Source organism: Dipteris shenzhenensis, chromosome 26 (genome assembly GCF_047967505.1).
Source record: "Dipteris shenzhenensis isolate YYH24624 ecotype China chromosome 26, Dip_SZ_1.0, whole genome shotgun sequence".
Lineage (NCBI taxonomy): Eukaryota > Viridiplantae > Streptophyta > Polypodiopsida > Gleicheniales > Dipteridaceae > Dipteris > Dipteris shenzhenensis.
The window spans coordinates 9003521-9027108 of record NC_141621.1 but is presented as its reverse complement, the minus strand read 5'-3'; the positions used below and the strand labels follow the sequence as shown (position 1 = coordinate 9027108).

Sequence of the window (23588 nt, the reverse complement as noted above, 5' to 3'; positions counted from 1 at the left end):
GCAGTCTTCTCATGCATCATACAATAGAGATTATTCTACTGCAACATACCTTCGCCATTGTTGTCAGCTCTTTTGGGTTGGTGACACTTTTGTTTGTCAGAAACTATCAGATTTGTTATCCACAGCCACATCGACTAGCTTCACATCTAGATGCCTCTTCCACAGAGCAGCTACACAATCCACGGTGACTTGTGGCATGTTTAGCCTTGACATGTTCAGCACGCAACCATTCACGCAGTCATCTTTTGATCGATCACCAGTCTTTGATCCAAGTGGACTTGAATTTCTACATATTTCCTTCTTCTTTTTGGCCTATCTTCTCAGTTTTATTCCCAGAGGCGAAGGATGACCCACAACTTAAGAAGGGGAAATGCACATCTTGTACAGGACCACATAAGTTGTACTCATCATACATGCTTTTGCTACGCAGTCAATGTGCTCACATACGCACATAGTACTCTGATTTCTTTTCAGTTTTGGATGCTATCATATGCACCAAACAAAATCCACAAAAAGGTCTTGTACATGCACCCTCTACCCAGTGCAATTTAAGGGGGGTGTTAAAGATAGTGTAAATTGCACTATCCACATAGACCTAGCCCTAAGGGGTTCACATGTATATCTTCATGTTCATTGTCAATACACTTAGTGTACAGGTAGCTATATCGTGTGCACTCCTCTCTTTCTCCCTCTCTCACTTCCGCTAATCAGAAAGGACCACCCATTTGTCTCGCATGTTCCTTAATGGAGTACATGTGTCTCAGTTCTATTTGAGTGCTTCTATAGTCCACCAAACCTTGTGTGACCCACCTTTCCATAGGGGCTCTAACCTATTAATCCTTTCTCGGGGCCCATGATCCTTGAAACTATGATTTTTTGTTTACAACAATAGTGTAGAAATGCCACTTCTTTGGGATGAATGGGGGATGAAGTGTTCACTTTTTCGAGTTCTTTAACATGATTCCTGTAGATCCGAAAAATCCTAACTTTGTTCTGTTACTCCTTAATATAAAAAATTTAAGACGCGATGGCGGTTCTCTATCGTGTCCCTGTCATCTGTCACCCCTGCGTCCCGAGAACCATAGACCTCCCTCAGGAGTGACGACGAGAGCTTTCCTACTCTTGGTGGTCAGAAAGGGACCCTGCTTCCTTTTGTCGGACCGAAGTTGATGAAAAATGACAAAGAGCTTACTTCAGCGCTTCCGCAAGACGTCTCTCTGCCTATCCTCATAAATGGCCTCACTACATCATGAATCCGAAGGAGAAGAGGAGAAAGTGCATGTCCATCTTGCACGGTAGCTGCACAGAAGGCTAGAGGATGGTTTTTCTCCTTCCTGTGTGAACGAATCCTCCTTCTCGCTTTTCCTTCTCCCAGGATATCAAAGGCTCCCATGCAAGGGCAGAACCCACAGTCCAAAGAGTCGGCCTAGAAAATGACAACGGAGGTGAATAAGGAGGTCGAGGAGGTGCATGTAGTGGAAGTCAAGAAGGAACTGGAACTTGTGGAGGTCAACAAGGAGGCAGAACAGGTGACAAAGCAACTCCCGCACAACATGCAAAAGGAACCCAAACAAGAAGCGGGCTTGTCGATGGCACTCTCAAAGGAAGAGGACCTGCTGAGATGCCTCGTAGAGATCGAGGAGTTACAAAAGGATGCAAAAAAGGTCTGTCTGAAGCTCAAGCCAAAAATGTAAACCCATATGCCTTTGCTGATGGAACGATAACGAGAGCAGGAGAGAATCCAAGACGAACACAAGGTGTTCTAGGAGAGAGCAATAGCCCTCCTATAGGTATAGGTATGCACATTACTGCTTTTATCGATGATTGCCTTCTTTCAGACTCAATTTCGTGGCTTAGTACTTATGCTCTGATTGGGCACTTGCCTAGAGCCGGACCTCCATTAGTAGTTATAGAGAGCTGGGTGAGGAAAGGACTCATGGTAACTAATGTAAGTTTCCTTATAAAGGGATTCTTTGAATTCCTTTTTGAGAAACCTGGTATGGCTACTAGTGCCTTACATTATGGTCTTTGGACAATCAAGAATCAGCCTTTGTATCTTGAATGGTGGTCCCATGCTCTCCACATCTTCTAAGGTCCAATGTGAACCCTATGTGGGTAGAACTTCCTTATCTAGCTCTCTCCCTATGCAATCAGTTAAGGATGGAGTTAAAGAGGAGCTCAAAAACTGGAGACCTCTCACTATGCTTAATTGCAGCTACAAGATATTTGCCAAAGCTCTTGCCCCCTTAGAATTCAAAAAAAAAAGAATACTTGGATCCTCTAAAAGTAGAAAGGCTTCATCAAAGGGAGACACCTTTTAGAGGCCATAATCAACATCTGGGAGGGCCATGAATATGCAAAGGAGACTTATCAGGATATTTGTTTCCTCAAGGTTTATTTTGATAAGGCATATGATTAATTAGAATGGGACTTTTTTATTCAAGCTCTCATCGACATGGGCCTTGAACCTTTGTATATTTCTTACATAAAATTGCTGCTTACTAATGCCTCAGCTAAGATATGTGTGAATGGAGCTATGAGTCAACCCTTTTCTCTTAAAAGATCCATCAGACAGGGCTGCCCCATAGCTCCTTTTTTTATTTGATAGCTCTATTGACTCTTTGGGTTAGCTTCTCCAAAGCCATATTAATGCAAGAGATTTGGTATAGAGCTCCCTTTTGGAAAACAATTGATATGCCAACAGTTTGCAGATGACACCACCTAACACCTAGAAACAATGAGCAAGATATCAAAAGGGTGATGGACATTCTAGACACTTTTTGCAAGGCCTTTGGATCCAAGATCAACCACATGAACTAGGTACAGAGTTACGGGAAACGGGGAACGGGGAAACGGAAACGTTTCGGGATTTTTGAGAGGGGGTGAAATGGGAAAATGCCACGTCATCAAGGGGGTTTAGAGTAATGCATATACACATTTAGAGTGCTCTACCTTCAAAAAAAGTGCACAATAAGCTATAGCTCTACCTAGTACCATTAATATTGATTGTAACTTTGAACTTGTTGTAGGATTTATAAATTACCCCACCTTGCGTAATTGAAATTTGCATTGTGTGATTGGTTACAAAATGGAAAAATGATTCATGATTCATGATATCTAAGAAACCAATCATGATTCATAAATGGTAATTCAGCTTTCAAAGCCCAAATGCCATAGTAACAAAAAGAAAGCTGGAACCCAAAAAAGGCTACATCGAGGATGATATCATATATGATCAAATAATAAGCGCATCCTCATTCTGAGACTCAACCTCTGCCTCCTCCTCCTCCTCCTCCTCCTCATCATCATTCTCCTCTACTAACAAATCATCATCATCAGGTGAGTGGGCATCATCTGGGCTATGAAATCCAATATATTTGTCATGCGTATACTCGTATCTCATCTTGTTAAGCAAACGCAAGTTTCCATTAACAAAGACAAGATCATTGGCCCGTTGCATTCACATACGATTTCTCTTCTTTGTGTGGATATGGGCAAAGCTACTCCACAAACGCTCACAAGAAGAGGAGGTGCAAGCTTGGCTTAGAATGCGGATGGCAAGCTTTTGCAACTCGAGGGAATCAGCTCCATAATCCTCCCACCATGTAACAGCACCAACTCGAAATCTGAAATTCCAAAACTCATAAATTTCAGATTTCTAATTTTGTATTAAATAACAAATTACAAGTTCCTAAAATCTGAAAATTAAAATGAGTTAATATTACCTATCATGCTGTGCATCTGGCCATCCATACATGCCTTCCTCATTGCGATAATTGGCAAGCTGGTCTTTTATCCTCCGCCGTCCATCAAGAGTTGGCACCATCTTTTGAAGAGTGAGGTTCCAACCACGAACAACCTCTGCGTCACTTTGTTGTGCACTTGCCTTGTGTTGAAACTCCGGGTCCAACACAACGGTAGCTGCATGCATGGGAGAGTAATATTGATTTCATCTGCTCACAGCCAACTCTTCCAATTCTCTCAACCTTTGGGGATCCTCAATGGTTTTCCAAGATTGTACACCTTTTTTGTATAAGGTGGAATGTGTACAAAGATATGACTCTTGAATCTAATATGAAGTTTGAAAATTTCTCTACTAAAAAGAAAAAAGATTGTCAGTACAAGAAACCCTTTGCCAGTTCATTCATTGGCCATTGGCTAAAAATACCAAGTCGGAGGGTTGATTTATATCAGTCATCTAGAACTTGATATTCTTTGCGAGCTACCTCATTGTACCTTCTTCAGATTAACATTTCAGTAGAGTATTATGCCACTCACTAAAAATAGTAATTGGGGTTTTCCTCTCCATTCTCTTCTCCACATGCTTGCATTTGGATACCTGCAAGCTATGATCAATAGATATAGACTCTTCAACACATTGTTGAGATTATCAATAGGGTGATTTTGTATATCGCCTAGGTAGATAGAGTACCTTACAATATGCATCAGGTTGGCACAAAACAACCGTAATTATCCATCAGTACGGACTTAATGAATCAAAATGGATCCTCTTATAAATGCATGACCTAGCACTAACGTGATTCATGTACAAAACACATCATTGATCCACAAAGCAGTACACACAACGGATTGGGCTCCTTGGCGAGGTTCTCCCCTAGAACACATAAGCCTATAACCTTAGTCTTGACACCTTATAGATTGTGTTGCTTTGATTCGTCTATTCCAAGGTACTCCAAACCAATCTGCAACATGTTAGAATATCTAGCAAAAACCTCTATGTTCTAGCGCTTGGAGAGACGTATGCGTAGAGGTGTGTACTGGTGGTACCTCCAAATTGTGCCCGAGGTCCTGATTCAATAAGATTGAGCATGCCTAACTACAGCAAGTCACCTAACCATGGTGGCTGCTGGGTTGGACTTCTATTAAAGAACTCGAGAGACTATCATTCTTCGGTTGGACATACTCCAAAGACTTCACCCCGTAGTTAGAACTTGGGTGAACATGGAGTCCTCTACCCAACCATCATAAATGGTATTTGAATTTTCAAGGAGAACTTTCAATGGGAAATTTTTAAGAAATCATTACAAGAAGGATACTTGTTCTGAGCCGTAACATCACTAGAATTTCATCTGCCCTTGCACAACATAATACTAGAACGGACCTGCATTCTAGCCACAACCAACAGATCGATCTGAGTAGCAGCATTATAAAAACAAGTGTAATACACTTGCTAGGCGTACGTTAAGGAAGTCTCTCCAATCCTCTAAAGTTTTGTACCACATTCATGTCTTGATGCTTTCGACACCAGTTTTTTGGTTTGTACATTTGCCATGACAGTGACAAACATCACTGAGGTGTCATGATAATGTGTTGATGATAGACATAATTTTTGCCAATATCATCAAGCTAATTTTAGTACTGTATACGAATCTTTGGACACAGTGCCCTCTCCTCCTTTCTGCTCAATAGCAGCACTGGCACTGTTTCTAGAATGGCTTCCTAATTCCCTTCACTGGCCTTGGGAGGTTCACATAAATTTTGATGGCCGATACCTTCTCTAACATGTAAGGTCCTAGCCGTCAGGTTCACTGACCTTAAATCCCTTCACTGGCCTTGGGAGGTTCACATAAATTTTGATGGCCGATACCATCTCTAACATGTAAGGTCCTAGCCTGCAGATATAAAAAATAATCTCAGCCATGCCCCGAAAGATTGACTTTAGTTGTGTCAAACTCTGCTCTATCAAGTTTGTCTTTTGAAGACTTTGCAATACCCAGTGCATGCCGCTCCACACCCTAGCTGATTCCAATGCCAGACAGACCCCAAACGAGAGTAACACTGGTTCACAGTCACATATTTTTATGACACAGATGGATGTCCTCTTGGCTCCATTAACTAGAGCATAAGCAACAGCCAGCTTCTCACAACGTCCATCCTTATCGTCGTGTAAGGCACCATAAGGCACCATCCAAATTGGCAATGTATCCTTGCTCCTGCAGTTTTAAGGTCTTGTCAGCTTGGCCCAAATAATTGTCATTAGGGTTGTCTCCTACCTCCCCGAACAAAGTTATGCACCATTCCACTAAGGTTTCAGTCCACCAGCTCTGCCCTGGCTTCTGCCATGCACATTCTTTCTCATTGCCAGGACCTTATCACAATCCTCTTGCATTTGAGCATCTGCATATATATTTGCCATCAAAACATATGCTGTGGCTAGGTTTTCATCCAATCTCACCAGGTTTTCAAAGGCACACCTTCCAACAGCTACATTCTTCCACTTTTGACAAGCACCCAATACAGTCAACCACACAACAGCATCAGGCTGAAAAGGCATCTTCTCCACCATTGCCACTGCCTCGTTTACTTGGCCTGCACGGCTGAGGAGATCAACCATGCAAGTATAGTGCTCAATAGTGGGAGTGATGCCATAGTGTTTGCTCATAAGCTCAAAGTATTTCTGGCCCATGTCCACTTGACCCCCGTGACTGCACACAGTCAGAAGGTTAAGAAATGTGACTCTGTCTGGTTGTATACCTTCCAACCTCATTCTCTCAAACAAATCAAACACACGTACACTCTCTCCCTGGCGGGCATATCCTGCAATTAGAGAACTCCATAGTACAACATCTTTTGTGAGCAATCCATCAAACAACTGTTGGGCATCAACCATGCCCCCACATTTAGCATACATGTCAATAAGACCGCTCGCTACAATTGTAATAGTCTCAAGTCCAAGCTCCCTGATTTGAGAATGGAGCTCCTTTCCAGTTTTCAAAGCTGCTGTATTACCACATACTTTCAGAATGGCAACAAAGGCCAAGCTATCCAGTGACAGACCTTGCTCTAGCATTTGTGCATAAAGCCTAAGAACCTCCTCAGTTTCTTCTTGCTCAGCATAACCAAAGATCATGGCATTCCAGGAAACTTCAGTATGATATGGCAATTCATCAAACATATGCCGTGCATCCTCCATGCTCCCACATTTGGCGTACATATCCACCAAGGTGTTTACCACAAAAACATCTGAATCAAAGATGTTTTTTACTACTTGGGAATGGACTGCTCTACCTTTTTCCAGGGATCTCAGTTTCATAACTTTGCTATAAACTTGGTTCCCTCCCTCCAGTGCTGCCAGGCTGCTGCAAGCCTTCAGTGCGCCAACAAAAGTCCGTTCATTTGATTGGATACCTTCCTGCCCCATCTGCGCATACAAACTCAATGCCAGTGCACCTTCCTGCTGGCTAAACCCAAGAATCACAGTATTCCAGGAAACCACATCACGTTGAGGCAATTCATCAAAGACCTTCCATGCGTCCTCCATGCTTCCACATTTTACGTACATATCTACCAGTGTAGTTCCCAGGAATACGTCTGACTCGAAGCCTATCTTTATAACTTGGGAGTGGATGGCTCTACCTTTCTGCAGGCATCCTGCTCTCGCAATTTCTCTATCTTGCTTCCCCTCTGCCAGGCTACTGCAAGCCTTCAATGCACCGACAAAGGTTAGACGATCTGCTGTGACACCTTCCTGTTGCATTTGTGTGTAAAAATTTAAAGCCAGTAACCCTTGTTCCTGCTTGCTGTATTCCAGGATCATAGCATTCCAAGAAACCACAGTACGATGAGGCAATTCGTCAAAGATGCCCCGTGCATCTTCCGTGCTTTCACATTTTGCATACATATCAACCAAGGTCGTTCCCACAAATACATTGGAGTCAAAGCCACTCTTTACTACTTGGAAGTGTATCTGTCTGCCTTTCTCCAGGTATCCTGTTTTTGCAAATCTTACATCAACTTTCCTCCCCTCTTCCAATGCTGCCAAACTACTGCAAGCCTTCAACGCACCAACAAAGGTTCGGTCACTCGGTCGGACACCTTCACATCGCATCCATGCATACAACTCTAATGCCAGCTCAAACTCTTCATGCTTGGCATACCCCAGGATCATAATGTTCCATGACACCACATCTCGATTTGGCATATTATCAAACACATGGCGTGCATCTACCATGCTGCCACGCTTCACATACATACTCATCAGATTCTTCGCCTTAAAGAGTGGAAGCTCTTTTAAACGTTCCGCAGTAAGGGTACGAACATCGCTAACCTCAATTAGATGAGGCATCTTCTTGTGGACTCCATTTCCAGCTCCCGCAGCACCAAAGGACGGACGCAAACGTCCACAGTCCTCCCCATGAATATTCCTGGGTGCTTTCTCTGATGCCTCTGGAGTCTTCCGCTCGTCCAAGGTTATCTTTTGCCTAAAAGCTACTTTGTTGCTTCTGTTTTCCCACAATTGCGTAGGATCATTGAGAAAACTCTGCCATAACCGCTCCTCACTTAGTTGATTCAAGGATGTTGGAAGTAGCTGATCCGTGAATGGTGACCCACCTACGATCATAGCTTGAAACCAAGTCGCACTGCGACGTAAATCAAACAAATCCGGCAAAATTCAAAAGGATCACATGCACTAGTGCCTTCCGTGATCTTGGCATGGGAAGCCGGCAAACAATCGAGCGTGGCTCGTATCCTGCGAGGATGAATTTCAATGCGAAGACCTTCCCGTGAATTGTTGTACCTATACAGCATGGACACCCAATAAGCGAATTGTTTTCTTTTCGTATAACTTGGATGGCAGATATTGGAGTTGCTGAAGTACGATCAGCATTGGCAAGAAGGGCCATCCTCGTGGCTCAGCATGATAGGCTCCCAGCTATCGCTGATCGATCGCCTCCACGTCAATGATCCGACGGCAAATCATTATCGGAACATCGCCCCTTGGTCGGCTATCACCATCCATCCTCGTGGCTAACTAGGAAGGGGTAAGTAAGGTTCGGGCAGGTGACCGGCGGCCTGCCCCACCGTCTGATGCGCCTTCCCGGCCGTCAAGGGAAGCCCTAAGGCATAATTGCAATACGCTACCTTTCCAGTAGGTGATCGTGTCGGTTTAGCCGGCTTGTTAGACGAGTGACTACCTTGACGAGGCCTTGGCCAGCCTGGGCTATCGTCAATCGCCTCTCGGCCCCTTCCCTCCCACGGTCCACCTTTGACCATACATAATGGGACTCTTGGGGATTACTCATGGGCTTATGTCATGGACGATAGATAGTGCCTTCTTGTTTGGATTTTTACTTGGCCAGCACTAGGACGTTTTTTCAAATTCTGAAATCATGTGCTTCCACATGGCACAATATACACCCTTAGATTTTTTAAAGCCCAAAAGCTTTGAAAGCTTTTGAAAAGCTGCGTAAAAAACCAAGGCAAAACCTTTAAATATAGGTGAAACGGACGAACGTAAGCCAAAAACAACGTAGATTGCTTTATGAAGGCTATTGGTTCTGAAATCCTGTGCTTCCACATGGCACAATATACACCCTTAGATTTTTTAAATTCTGAAAGCCCAAAAGCTTTGAAAGCTTTTGAAAAGCTGCGTAAAAAGCCAACTGCGTAAAAAGCCAAGGCAAAACCTTTAAATATAGGTGAAACGGACGAACGTAAGCCAAAAACAACGTAGATTGCTTTATGAAGGCTATTGGTTTGTGAAGAGACCCTCTTATATTGGCTTTCGAATGTTCACATGCCGTCACCATCAGGTTTGCTCCTGCTTATACTGAAGCTTGTATCGAGCCACTGCCCATGAATCTCCTTCGTTATGCTTTCTGTGTCTTTGAGAGGTTCAACGAAGCTTATGGCTATAGATCGGTCTGTTTAAACTATTGCCATTGGTCGTTGTAGCAAATCGACGAAACCCAGTGTGACTTCTCGTTCTCCCTCCAGTTTACCCACTACGGTCCCGGCGTGGATATGATCCCCGCCGGACATATGCAATGCTTTGGCTAGGACACAAAAATGGATACCGTGATTTCTCTGTCTATCGATAACAGCATGCATCGCGCGATGGATATGAAGCAGTAGCCCATTATCTCGACAATAAAAGGCCAAGCTAGTATTTGCAGTGAAGCCTCCCATCAAATAATCATGCATGACGATGGGTACTCCCGATTCTCTAGCAAAGATTGCTCTTTTCATCATTTCCTCACACGTACCCACAGTGGCATTTAGATAATGTCCTTTTATTTCGCCCGTTTCGGCCTGAGCCTTGAAAAGAGCTTCTGCCACAAACAGGAACCGGTCCCTCCAACGCATGAAAGGTTGAGAATTTACGTTCTCATCATCCTTCGTAAAATCAAGTCCGCCACGGAGACATTCGTAAACAGCCCTGCCATAGTTTTTAGCAGATAAGCCCAATTTTGGCTTGATTGTACATCCCAGCAAGGGACGACCATATTTGTTCAGTTTATCCCTTTCGACTTGGATACCGTGAGGCGGCCCAATGAAAGTCTTGGAATAAGCAGGAGGAATTCTCAGATCCTCCAAACGTAGAGCTCGTGGGGCTTTAAATCCAAATACGTTACCTGCAATGGAAGTGAACATATTGGTGACAGAACCCTCTTCAAATAGATCCAAAGGATAAGCGACATATGCGATATATTGATTCTCTTCCCCAGCAACGGGTTCAATTTTGTTGTCTGCTACTATGAGGCAATTGACACTATCACTTCATGTTAGCATTTTGAGATTATCCATGACTTAGCAGCACTCCTTGTGGCTTACGTAACATGGACACTTTGAGTTGCTACCATTGGTAGACTACACAATAAAATAGTTTGGAGGTGGATGGGATGCAAACATCAATAATTGTTGCGATCTGATCAAAGTTTGCAAAAGTGTCAATGATAACTATTGCCAACTCATAAGATCATGGACATAGTGAATCATTTTAGATATAATAAGATGTTATTTATACGCACTTTTATATTTCCATAGTCGTAATTTTTTGGAATCTTGCAAAGGCAAAAATTGTAACTACAACTGCTCAAAGATGTGTGAAGATGATTACCTTGATGGTTTGAACATCTTTGATCGTTGGATTGTGTACAGCTTTTGTGCTTGAATTTATCATCTTTAGGAAATTGCACATATGCTAACCAACATGTCCAAACATGCAGAACATGAGGATGCATATTGACTAATCATGATTGTTTTTCAGATTCCAACATTCTAGCAAAGAAATGGGCGATTTCTCGTCGAGCTGTGGACGTCACAAAGGATACTCCACATAAGTAGAATGTACGGTCATTTCAATTCTGAAATGTTTCTGCACCGTCTGTTGCTCTGGTCCGCATTAATGCGCTACACCTCCAACACTGGAGGTGACTATTCGAAACGGGGGGATGGCACGTTCTCCTATGATATATAATTTTTGGAGAGACATGTGCCGGCTCTCCACTATACATTACGTATGGTTTTTTTTTTTTTACACTTCATCTTGAGCACGCACACTTCTTTGCACATTTTGTTTCCGCAAGGGAACATTACATTTGCTTGGTTCGACCAACATACTAATCATGTCTGCAACACTTCTGTTTTCGAGATGTTTGCAGCCTCCAAATGAGTGTCTTCTCCTAAAGGTACGCACAACAAAATATATTTGCTTGATTCAAGTTATTTTATCAATTCTTTCACCTTCTAAAGATAGAGGTTTAGTCCATTTTGCTTTTCCTGTTGCGTTTAGACAAAACCACGTGAGTGAAATTGTAGCAAAGTTTCGGATTGTTTTTATTATTAATCCCTATAGGTGTTTAAACCCGAACATAAGACATCGATTCATGTCACGATGTAGAAATGACCACCAGAAACTCCTTCGAACATGACCATTCGTCAATGCTCAGAGCAGCTAGAGGTCGAGCTATTCAACTTGATATAACATCAAGAAAGATGTCCTCGAGGCCAGCTACGTCATCGTGGTTGACCATCACAGATAGATACAAGCAATGGGTTAGTAATTGCATGGCTATTTTCTCTAGCCTTCAAATCTGCGGTGTCTGTCGCATAACCATGTTACTGTCTGCAAACCAAAGGATCGTTTCTTCGCAAGGCATAGGCATCTCGAGCCACAGCGCCACACTCGAAAACATGATACTTTTGGATGCCTGCGAGAATATGGGCATGCAAGTGACTTACTGGAAATGCCAAAGCTGCACACGAGATGCCCAGCGGAGCAGATACATTGTGCGGTTGATGCCACAGTACTCTCGGCAGTTGCTTAAAACAAACCACCTCCACACGCAATTGCTAAGCATCATAGATATATCCATTTCAGTTACCACGACTGCAAATGCGATTGCTCGTGGCACACTCGATCGAAGGTCACTTCTAAACAATCCTCTAATATCTTGGCGAAACATTCCACTAAGCTCGGCTCAAGAAATCGTGACAAACGAGCTGTCAGGTGTGCTCGCATACAACATCGAGAACAATCCAATATTGCGCAAGTACAATTCTTTAGCAGAGCATGCGTACATCAAGATGGATATGTGCATCTTGAGTCCTCAAACCATTGCAGGTATCTTGGAACTACACGATGAGACAGCTCCCTTTGAGTTAATGTCAATAGCGGAATCTCAGCCTGAGCTCCTGCTTTTGCAAAACATGGTGGAACCCACGAACCGTCACGCCTTTGATGCAAGGGACAAGCATGAGTTTGCCTCCATACAGCTACGGGGTACAGAAATGCTTTTAGAGAGGGTCGTTTCATTCCACGTCGATGGAGTAGTAACAGTTGGTAGTGCGTGCGTTGACATAACCATGGAGTCAGCAGTGTTCCCCTTCCTATTCCCTTTCGGACGGGGCTACTATGATGGCTGCATACAGTTCAGCAACTATGTGAAAATGAGAATATGCACCTTATTCTCTATCTACACGCTCTAGTGTTCCCCTTCCTATTCCCTTTCGGACGGGGCTACTATGATGGCTGCATATAGTTCAGCAACTATGTGAAAATGAGAATATGCACCTTATTCTCTATCTACACGCTCTACAAGCCGTACTTGTTGATCATGTTTCAGTTAAAACAGGCAGTGATGATTGCCAATTCAAGCAACTCTACATGCTTGCAATGAGACATCGACCAATATAGGAAAGCCAACCCTGCCATGACCGATGAAGACGCAATGAGACACGTGCTTCGCTATAGCATGCCATCAACAATGCCGGGGTCCCCATCGTGGCATCGACGGCAACTAAAGGACTCATAACGATGGTCGATGCTTGGGGCCTCCCAGATTTCTTTCTGACATTCACTGCAGACGAGGTCACCGATACACGGTGGCAAGAAATCAATGTGATCGAGAGCATCGCAACACATTATAATGTGCAATTCACTTGGAAGGATTGTCCTGTTGAATGCGTGGCACTTTTCCACACACGCTTCCACATGTTCATGCGCAAGCATTTGCTTTCATCCAACGGTCTGCTTGGCTGAATACAACACCTTGTCGTTCGTTATGAGATACAAAACAGGGGCTCCCTACACACCCATGTCATATTGTGGGTCCACCATGATGACCGTCAGCGAATTGCAAATGAGATTGTGGCTTACGTCCCCAGGGACGAGGCCCTGGATCCTCGAAACACAAGGCTGCGAGAACTAGTTCTTAGGAAGCAGTTGCACGTATGCAGAAAAGCGTGCTACGTCGGACCGTCACACCACAGTTGCAAGCACGGCTTCCCTTTCGCAACACAGCCAGAATATGAACCCATCCTCGATCCTCTAACGCAACATTGGTTGTATTACCGGCCGGGACATGAGCACTGAAACGTCGTTCCTTACCACCCTTCCATGTTACTATTGTGGGGTGCACACATGAACATACAGCGGGTGACAAACTCTTCAATCTCTCACTACCTCCTCAAGTACGCGATGAAATCTGAACCAATGGGCAAACTGAACATCCGTTCAGAAGACGCCTCGCGTTTGGGGTTGCAACATCTCGACGAAGTAAAGCTGAAACTCATCGCCGCGAGCCTCCTATCAAAACCAACCTCTCCAACAGAGGCCGCACTAAACTGCATGCAGATACCAACAATCACAAGGAGCGAGACCGTTCACTATGTCGACTCCTCGCCACCATCTCTAAGACAATGCATCATCTCATGAAACAACAACGTCACCCTGCACCCGGTCGACATATACTGCGGGAGACCGAGGGTCATCGAGGATAGCACGTTCTACGATTACCATAGGCAATATGTGATCCGAAAGCCCAAGGAAACGCAACATGGAACGGTTGGTCTTGACCTCTTAGGCAACAGGATCGCAAAATGTGAGTGAGTAGTCAGATTCACTGACTACCACCCTAGACATCAACCAGAGGGGTACTTCTACAACGTGCTCTTGTGAAAACTTAGCTTCAAGAATGAAACGGAGCTCATATCACCTGCCAACATAGCTGGATCCTACTTTGTCGAATGCCAAATGCGCGGCCTCATATTGAGCAACGAGGACCTCGAAATGTATGTGACCGAATACACGCAAAGGAACTTGCTAGCGACTGACCACACAGACCAGTTGATCAATATGATATTGCAAAAGGTTGCGATCGTCCGAGACTGCCCAATGGAAGCACCTAACATCGACCAGCAAACCATCGCAGGGCCAACACGCGCGAGGATGTTGGAAAAAATGGTCGAGTTTTGCATCGTCGCCAATGCCGCATTGACAGTAGAACAAAAAAGAGTCTTCGAAAGCCTAGCTTCAACAAGCTCGGGGCTGCACGTTGTCTGTGGAACACCAGGTAGCGGCAAAAGCTTCTTGATACGGTACTATGTTTTGCATCTGGTAGCGCAAAACAAAACGGCAATACTCTGTGCATCAACAGGGGCGGCTGCGACGCGGCTGAGCGGGATTGCAACCACTGTACACTACCGATTCAAGATCCCTGTGCGTAGTAGTCAGTACCCACTGAACATCCATGAGACGGATGAGCGACACCTCGCAATCAAGGAAGCCAATGCGATCATCATTGACGAGATGTCCATGCTAACAAGGATGACTTTCGATCTCATGGTAAGACAAATCGTCAATGTCACTAATGGCACATTGCATGAGCCATTCAGACACAAAATGCTCATAATTTTTGGTGACCTGGCGCAATTACCGCCAGTCTGCAAACACCGCGAGGATCTCTGCGAGCCGTGCCACATCACGTCCTCCGCACACTGGGCTCAAGCGAGAATGTACCACATGCAATTCTCGATGCGACATGCCGTTCTTGGCATTCTTGCATACCATAAGACTCAGGACACCCACAACTGACAAGATTTCCGACTGTTTGGGACAGTGCATTGTCGACAAGGAAGGTGCATGCCACTTCATCGATGCCGAAACAACCATCATTTGCATGCACAGAGTCGATGTCGCTACCTTCAACGATGAGATTGTGGAGAAATTCAACACTCCCGAGATGATTGTGCATGTTCAAATACACAGTAACGCCGCGAGCGAACCAGCTCTCAAAATATGGTTGGAGGACAAAAGCTTCAACGAGATAGGAAAAATTTGTGTGGGGGCGAAGGCAATGATAACGGAAAACATCGACCTCGCAATAGGTGCCGCAAATGGAGCAATGTGCAAAATCAAGAGCATCAATGCAACTAGCAGGGGAGAAATCAACGGTATCACTGTCGTCGTGGACACAACAGCGGCCGTGCTCACATTACGACGCTCGAAGCATCAGCGAAAGGCAATAAATGGAAAATGGTTCCAAAAGTCCACATTTCCACTAACCTTAGCATACGCTATCACGGGACACAAATCCCAAGGCGCAACCATATCCAACAAAGCGCTGCTCATATTTCGAGGAGTGTTTGCCCCTGGCCTAGCATACGTGATGTTGTCCAGAGTGACTAAGAGAACGAGGCTGCGCATACTACATTGCCCACATCCAGACATATTCAGACCAATTCCACGAGAGTTCTCACAGCCGACAACACAACCACGCGCATAAAGGTATTCACTACCAGAGATTGAAAAAGGCAAAGACAAGTCATGAATATGTTACGTCAAACATGCGTGCAAGAAAAATGGTTTTAATATCTTGTCTGTTGTCGAGAATAGGTGCAGAGAATCAGAAAGATCGGGACATTGCAGCATAAGACATGGACGCAGACAAGGTAAATTCCACCAGCATGAAACAATCTTTTTTTCTTGAAGATTTAAAAAGACAGCTCATTTGAAAAGACGGTGTAATAAGTCGTGCCTGCAAGTAGCTATTTGAGCTATACAAAAGCAACGCGAAGGCAACAAAACCTCCACCAGCAAAGAGGAGGTTCTTCCTAACCACAAAGCAATTCCGGCTAGCAAACAATGTAGGAGAACGTCCGGGAGCTTACATCAACGGCTTCAACACGTATGCGGAACTACGCGACTTCATTGACAACTGCAATAGGCGTTTGCCAGCTAAAAGAGAGCTGGGAGGCTCCAGATTCGCAAATGGTACGTAATGCTTCTGAAAATTAAAAAAAACCGCAACAATTGAGAAAAAGAATTAACGAGTTGCAAGAACAACAAACTCATCATGGATTGCACTTCTCCTGCAGGACTCCTCAAAGAGATCCTTGTCGAGCTTGACATTGAGTTCGATGAGACCGATAGGATGATGGAAAGTTTGGAGGGGCAGAAGCTACTAGACACGAAGATGAAAGGGATCACAGTGTATGCGTGTGAGCTGCTGCATTACGGGTACAACGTATCCTTGGAGTTGCTGAGGGACACGATGCGCGATCAAGGAACGGCTATACTCGAACAATTCATGGAACAATTTGGAGGGACACACGACGCGACGCACCCGGTGACGACAATGGAGAAGCTTACGTATATTTTCGACAGGGACTTATATGAGGAGCGCTTCGGTATTGGAAACGATCCTTTAACGCCAACAGAGAAAAACCAGGGCAAGTAAATAAATGCATTCTATTATGGACGTCAAACGAAAAAAAAAAGACTGAAAACCTCGATGACTAACGTAATTGTCAATGTTTACGCAGGTACGACATTGAAAGACGCGAGCCTCCAGATGAAGGAGGAGCCTCCACTGAAGCGCCCGCGCAAGGGAATCGTGCGAGCCTCGTCGTCTACTACATCACGTGCAAGCCCAACAACAGAAAATACATAGGGAGCACGACGGACCTGCCGCGGAGGATCAAACAGCACAATAAAAAACCACCGGCGAAAATGAAAGAGGACTTGCAACGTTACAAGCCCTTCAAAGAAAATTTCGAAATCAAAGTTTTGGAAACAACAGACACTGTAGACAAAGCACGAACTTTAGAGCAGTACTACATAAGGAGCCACAACACAGTAGGTCCATTACGTTACAACATGCTCGAGGGCCATCTGGCTAGAGCGCAGAAGTACTATTTCCTAAAGCGTAGGAACATAATTTGACCCAAAAAATAAACATTTGTGCCTTCGAAAAAAGGGATCCAATGAAGTTGCAAATGGTGCTGGAACTTTTGTCGTACATGCAATGTAGCTTTGGGTTTGGATTATTCCTGTCACAGTTGCATGCTTCTGTTCCAATTTGGTTTTGATTTATTATTTATACATTTCTGAAATACATCTCCCCGTCGTTTGCTCGAAGTGGAATGACAATAGATTTGATTACAGTGCAAAGAATAGGAATTTGTCTTCCTCCGAAAAAAAGAAAAACTACGTTTTACTGTCGACATGAACAACATCAAGTGCAAGCAGGACTGGATGATAACGAAATCTCTACAAAAGGTTGCATGCAATTGAACATCAATCTTCTGCATCATTTCTGACAACGTGACTCATGTGAACCTCAACAAGATAGCAAAAGAGAGAAGTATTCATCAAGAGCCCAGCTGGCCAAGCAATCTAGTTCTCCCTAGCAACACATCGAATAAAAAATTTAGGCTAACTTTTGCGGGTGAGCTTTTTTCGACTAGGCAAGCTTTTTCTAGAAATTTTCAAATTAGACGAGCTTTATCTAAATTTATCACAGTTTCTAACCGCCTTAGGCGATTCATTTCTCACATTTCCATGAGCAGACATTCTTCGAACTCTTCATGGAGATGTTTCTATTGGATCAATAACAACAAATACAGGTACAAATTTATCTACCATAGATGCAATCATTCATTAATATCATTTGTATCAATGTTGGATAGGTGGGAAATGGGCAGTAAACCAACAAAAAGTATTGTATCGTTTTTCACCCACTTATGAAAATAATGTATTGCAAACAACATCATCTAAAATTCCTACCACTACCTTTGAGATATATCCTTTACTTCAAAAAAATGCACCCCTTCTTTTTTATCCCTCAGCTTGAGGGCATAATACTTTTAGAAAGTAATAAAATGCAGGATGAACATTACATTGCTTGAGGGCATAATACGTTTATAAAACCAAAATCATCATTGGATTGCATAACTCTTTCACATCAAAGTGTCATTCATGGATGTCATTTGGCCATCATGGACCACATCAAAACATGTGTGGGGTAAGTTCAAGATGTAAAAAGCTAAAATTCAGAGCCTACTCCTCTCCCTCACCCTTGTTTACTACAATTGCCCTAGACAAGGCCTGTAGAAATGCATCAAGCAGAGTGTCATCCCTCTCAAGTGAGACACAATGCCTCTCCAATTCTACACATGCACCCCACATATTTCCAGTCCCAGCCATGGCATCGATGACCACATCTCCTTTCTTTGTGAATGCATGTAACAAAAACTTGCATGACAACAATAAACAACAAGGCTTAGACTAGCAGGCACGTTCCCCACATTATTAATTAACATGAAGAAAGATGTCATGCATTACTTGCCAAGACCAACTTGCCTCTCTGCACCACCCTAAATGTATCCACCGCCATGTGCTATTGAAAGCACATTTTCTCCCACTTGCATTCACGTATCCAATCGAACCCAGGATAGCAGATATTCTCTCCCATGATCCTCTCTGCTTTCCTCAGGGTAAATGTGCAGGCCACACAATTCTTGTGAAGAAACATACACAACACCAAGAACATTATGTGCATCCATTACGTGGAAGACGCATACACTCAATTGTTAGGTATTTAATTGTAGCAACCTACCGGGGCTGGTAACAATATAAATGTATGCTAACTTCAAACTATTAGTAAGACAATTGTAGGCCAAATGTAAACTTACTAACAATCACTAACCATCCAACCATTTGTTATACAAGTGTTAGTACCAGGCAACTATAATAGTTGTGCACTAACTCACCAAGAATTGCAAACTAACAGTCACTAAATAACAACTTTTAATTATAACTAACTATATTGACTGATTAAATTTAACTATTAGTAAATAACTATAGTAGTAGTCTGACTTTCTAACCATTACTAGCTAGGTAATTTACAAACAGTTTCTAATGTAATTGCATTTTCTATAACTACCTAGAGTTTAACAATTAGTTGTTAGACATCTAGAGATAAACAAGATTTTTATTGGTGCAGCATTGATCTTATACTTGCCTTCTCTGACGCCATGGTGCTTAGATATCCAAAGTCAATGAGTAATAGCATTGTTTTGATTAGATGAAACCCCGCATGCTCTGCTGTTGCTTGGACGACAGCTACATGATCAGCAATGCATGTGGCAACATACCAGCCTCCATCGATAAGCACGAAGCTCACAAATGCGAACCCCCTCTATTAGCTCCTTGGTAAAAATATTCCACTGAGGAACCCCTTTTGTGCTGCCTCCTTCTTCGACGGGGGTTGATGTTGGAAATCAGCCACACCAGCTGCGTAGCACCAAGGGATGGCTACCCACCAATCAAAAACTATGCAGTATTCACTCTTAGCAAGAAGTTCCTCACCTTCCAGAAAACTCTACATAACAAAGCACATAATCATTGCCATGCCCATCCTATTTCCAACCCCCCATCTTGCATGATAATGGGGTTTGAAACACACTCACTTGTGATCTTGACCTTCTCATAGGGCCTTTCCCACAGCCATTGGCAATCCGCCTTCATCATTGGATGGTACGTAGTGGCTCAACTTCTTCCTCCTCTTCCACCTCCTTTTTCTTCCGTTGAGGTTTGGATGTGCACCCAGTCCTAATTTTCTTTTCGTCGAGGGGTCCACCACATCGTGCAACTTTTCCTTGCCCTTCATCTAACTCTTTGTAGATCCTTGGTCCTCAGTTTGTTCCTTTCTTGTCTCAAACTCTACAGACGTTACATCCAAGCTTGCTTAGAATATGGAGCACAAAAACACCCATCACAAATCCTTCAAAAGAAAAAAACCTCACCCTTGACCAAAACTTCCTCTAAACTGTGCATATGCCCATCCAGGTAATCTAGCCACCATGGAAAAACTTTCTTTTCCCACTGCATCATGCCACGGGAGTGCCATCATTCTGGATACATGCAAGAAGGATTGTCCTCTTCAAGCCAAATATATGTCTCCATTGGCTTCCAATATCTTCTTCACCCTCAGCATTTGGACAAAGAACCTTTGCAACAAAACATGTTAGCTTTAAACAAGGACTACAAATGTCTACAAAATAACAAGGGCTACAAATCGCAAGATAACTTCTCTTACCGGTAGACAACCCTTCTCACTGATTTGCCATGTTCTGGTTGTTTATCTTCAGTGAGGGAACTTTTAATGTCTAGTTGCAAGGAAATGATGGCATACTGAAAAGGCATATTGCGGCGGGCCGCCCAAAGGTATTTCATGCACTCAACATGCATTTCTACACCTTCTACAACCTCAATGTCCATGTCATTGGCTATGTCCAACACGCTTACCATCAATTGTGTCTAGTACGTCTCCTTCACTATGTACCTTCTCCACTCTTTGTTGTCTTTCAGCATGCCTAGCTCTACTTGCACACCCTCATCACCCACTAGGATTCGCAAGACCGGTTTTTTCCTAGAGAGGATTCAAGATAGCAAACATTATTATAGATATACAGATCACGGATGGATAAGATATCAATGGAAACAACTTTACCTACTTTTCTAGCGGTATTTTTGCAGCACAAAGCATCCCCAACTTGTCTTCAGTAACAATCTTGCCCTTCACCACAAAGTTGATCGAGTACAACACCTACATTCATGACCATCATTCATAACTAGAAGTTTTCAAAATGGTAGTTCAAGCCTCAAAACCTTAATCCATGATGTGTGTCAAAAGAAATACCTAACCTAGGAAAACTAATCCCCATTGGCAGGATTAGCTATGTAGCCAATCTTGTAGCCCTTGGCCTTCACCTTCTCCTATGCCTTTCTTCCGACGGCCTCATGCACGGCCTCACATTAATCCAAGGCCAGCTGGCTAGTATCCACCCTTGCCATCTCTTCGTCGAACTTCTTTCTAAAATCCTCCTGCAAACAGAACATGTTTATACATAGAGAGTAATGTTGCAGTCAACAAAATGGGTCCTAAACAATTATAGCAAAAATGTTCTGAACTTGGCAAGGTGAGTGAAACCAACAACAAGTTTGTTACAGACCTTGAAAACAAACTGGGAGAGGATCAACATTGGTAGAATATACCAAGGCTTTATTGGAGCCTTCTTCTCACTCACCATGGAAATTTGGATCCATTGCTTGTCCTTATCATCAAAGTACCTCAGATTTTACACATTGTATTAACTCGTAGCAATTCATACAACATCCATGAGGCACAAATTTCCCTTATTTAAGTCCTTACCCATTGATCTTGCCGATGCTAGTAATGCCTCCCCTTCTTGGGCATGATCAAATGAAAGAAATGTGCATTGCAGCCTAATGTGCCTCTTTGGATGGGTTGGATAAACTGTAAAACATCCGGTGTGTGGTTAAGTATACAAACCAATCAATTTCACGAAATGAGAAGGGAAAAGCATGCTTGTGTTGGTTTACCTGTCCTTACAAGTTCGGACCACGCTTTTAGCCTGTGATTCCCATCCCATATGAGAAATATCTTCCTACTTAAGAAGTGCCATTGAGGGTTTATAGCTAGATCGGCCTCAAATTCATCGTTCACCGCCCTCCATATGGGATCCCATGACTGTACATCATCATCCGAGAGCTCCAAGGGGTCCTCTCTAGGTCTACTAAGGGACACAAGGAAATCCCATGTCCCAACTAAATAACCATGTTGTTGGAAGCTCTTAGAGAGGTCCATCACATTATTTGCTACAGTTCGAATCGACTCATTGGTCACCAACTTGCAGAGAGGGATAAGAGGGGGTGTTGTGGATATCTTCATGTAGATCCGTGACATAGATTCTTGCAAGATATCTGCCTGAATCACCTTTCTTTACTTTGCAACCTCCACCCGTTTAGCACCTTTCTCTATTGACCCCTGCAGTGCATCATCTGGAACCCTAGAGTCAATCGGTGCATCATGAGATGGTCCTGTGAATCATGAGACGAGATTGCAACATCATGAGATGGTTCTACCACATCATGAGATGGTCTATCCACATCCTGAGATGGTTGTGCCACATCATGAGCTACTACTGCCTCGCTAGCTTCAATCACTTGAGACATCGGGTGGTTCGGTCACACCTGTGGTTGCCACACAAGAGGCATCGTCTCTAGTGTCAACGCAACATGTCGAAGAGCGCGTAGGGTAATGCCTCAACATGATGTGTACCTCAAATAATTGTGCAAGACCACACAAGTATCAGGATTCAGGACTAAAATTCATATTGGTAAAATGAAACCCCTTCCAATAGTTACTAATTACAATAACACTAATGATCAATAGCAGTAACTCTAATAATCCCAAGACTAACTGATGCTAACTACTGCTTGGATGTTTGGATACATAACAAAACATGACGACATAGAATTTCAATAAATTATCTCACCACTTGAAGTCCTATCACATGGTCTAAAAAATATGAGATTAAAGCTAAAAAATGCCAAACTATGTGAAAAGGAAACCTCCCGGTAGGTCCCCATCCTAGATTTGTCTCCATAGTCACCACTTAACTATGACAAGGTCCTAGATGGACAACACTCATCCCCCTTTTTGGCCATCCCAGAAGATGACAAAATTTCTATTTTTGCCTTGTTTGCATGTCAATATGGCATTTGATTGTTTCTCCCCCTTTCTCTCTCTCTCTCTCTCTTCTTCTTCTTCTTCTTGCTTGCTATTTTTGTCCCCATTTTTTCTCCCCCTTTCTCTCTGTTGGAATATGAAGCCAAAGTGAGTCAAAAATGAGTGTACTAGGTGTCTAGGGGGTGTTTTATAGTCTAGTGAGTCCTAGACATGCCATGTGTCATATTGGGAGTTATCCCATATACACTATGGCTTTCTAGAGTCTAGTGTCACACTATATAGTGTTGTACTTGTCTTGAGTCTTTTGATATCAGTCAACATCAAGCTATCTACGTGTGAGTATTTTGGTTATCATTGCCTAGCACTTGTTCTTTCATTTTCCTTTCCATTTTGCTTTTCATTATGGTTTCCACATTTCCATTCCATTCCTAGTAGATAGCTACTAGATTTCTTCACACACACTCTCTTCTTCTTCTTCTTGCTTGCTATTTTTGTCCCCATTTTTTTCTCCCCCCCCCCCTCTCTCTCTCTCTCTCTCTCTCCTTCTTCTTCTTCTTCTTCTTCTCTCTCTCAGCTTCCAGGGCAAGCCTTTTGAGTTTATTCACTTGTTTAATTGAGATCAGGCTAAAAGATGCCAAACTATGTCAAAAGAAAATCCCTCAAGAGGTTCCCAATTCTAGTTTCGTCCCAACAATGTGCACTTCACCATGTGGTTTTTATGAAACT

At 43.3% G+C, this 23588-nt stretch overlaps 1 protein-coding gene across 1 annotated transcript; it reads right to left on the bottom strand.

The window, feature by feature from the left end:
- Nucleotides 1-6043: 6043 nt before the first annotated feature.
- Nucleotides 6044-9015, bottom strand: LOC147884634 (putative pentatricopeptide repeat-containing protein At3g47840). The gene is made up of 5 exons (XM_087397188.1): nt 8775-9015; nt 8472-8539; nt 8353-8381; nt 7030-8243; nt 6044-6885 (listed from the first exon to the last, which is right to left on the bottom strand). Exons 1-5 carry the CDS (start codon nt 9013-9015, stop codon nt 6044-6046), a joined length of 2394 nt encoding a protein of 797 aa, XP_087253314.1.
- Between the last annotated feature and the right edge of the window lie 14573 nt (nt 9016-23588).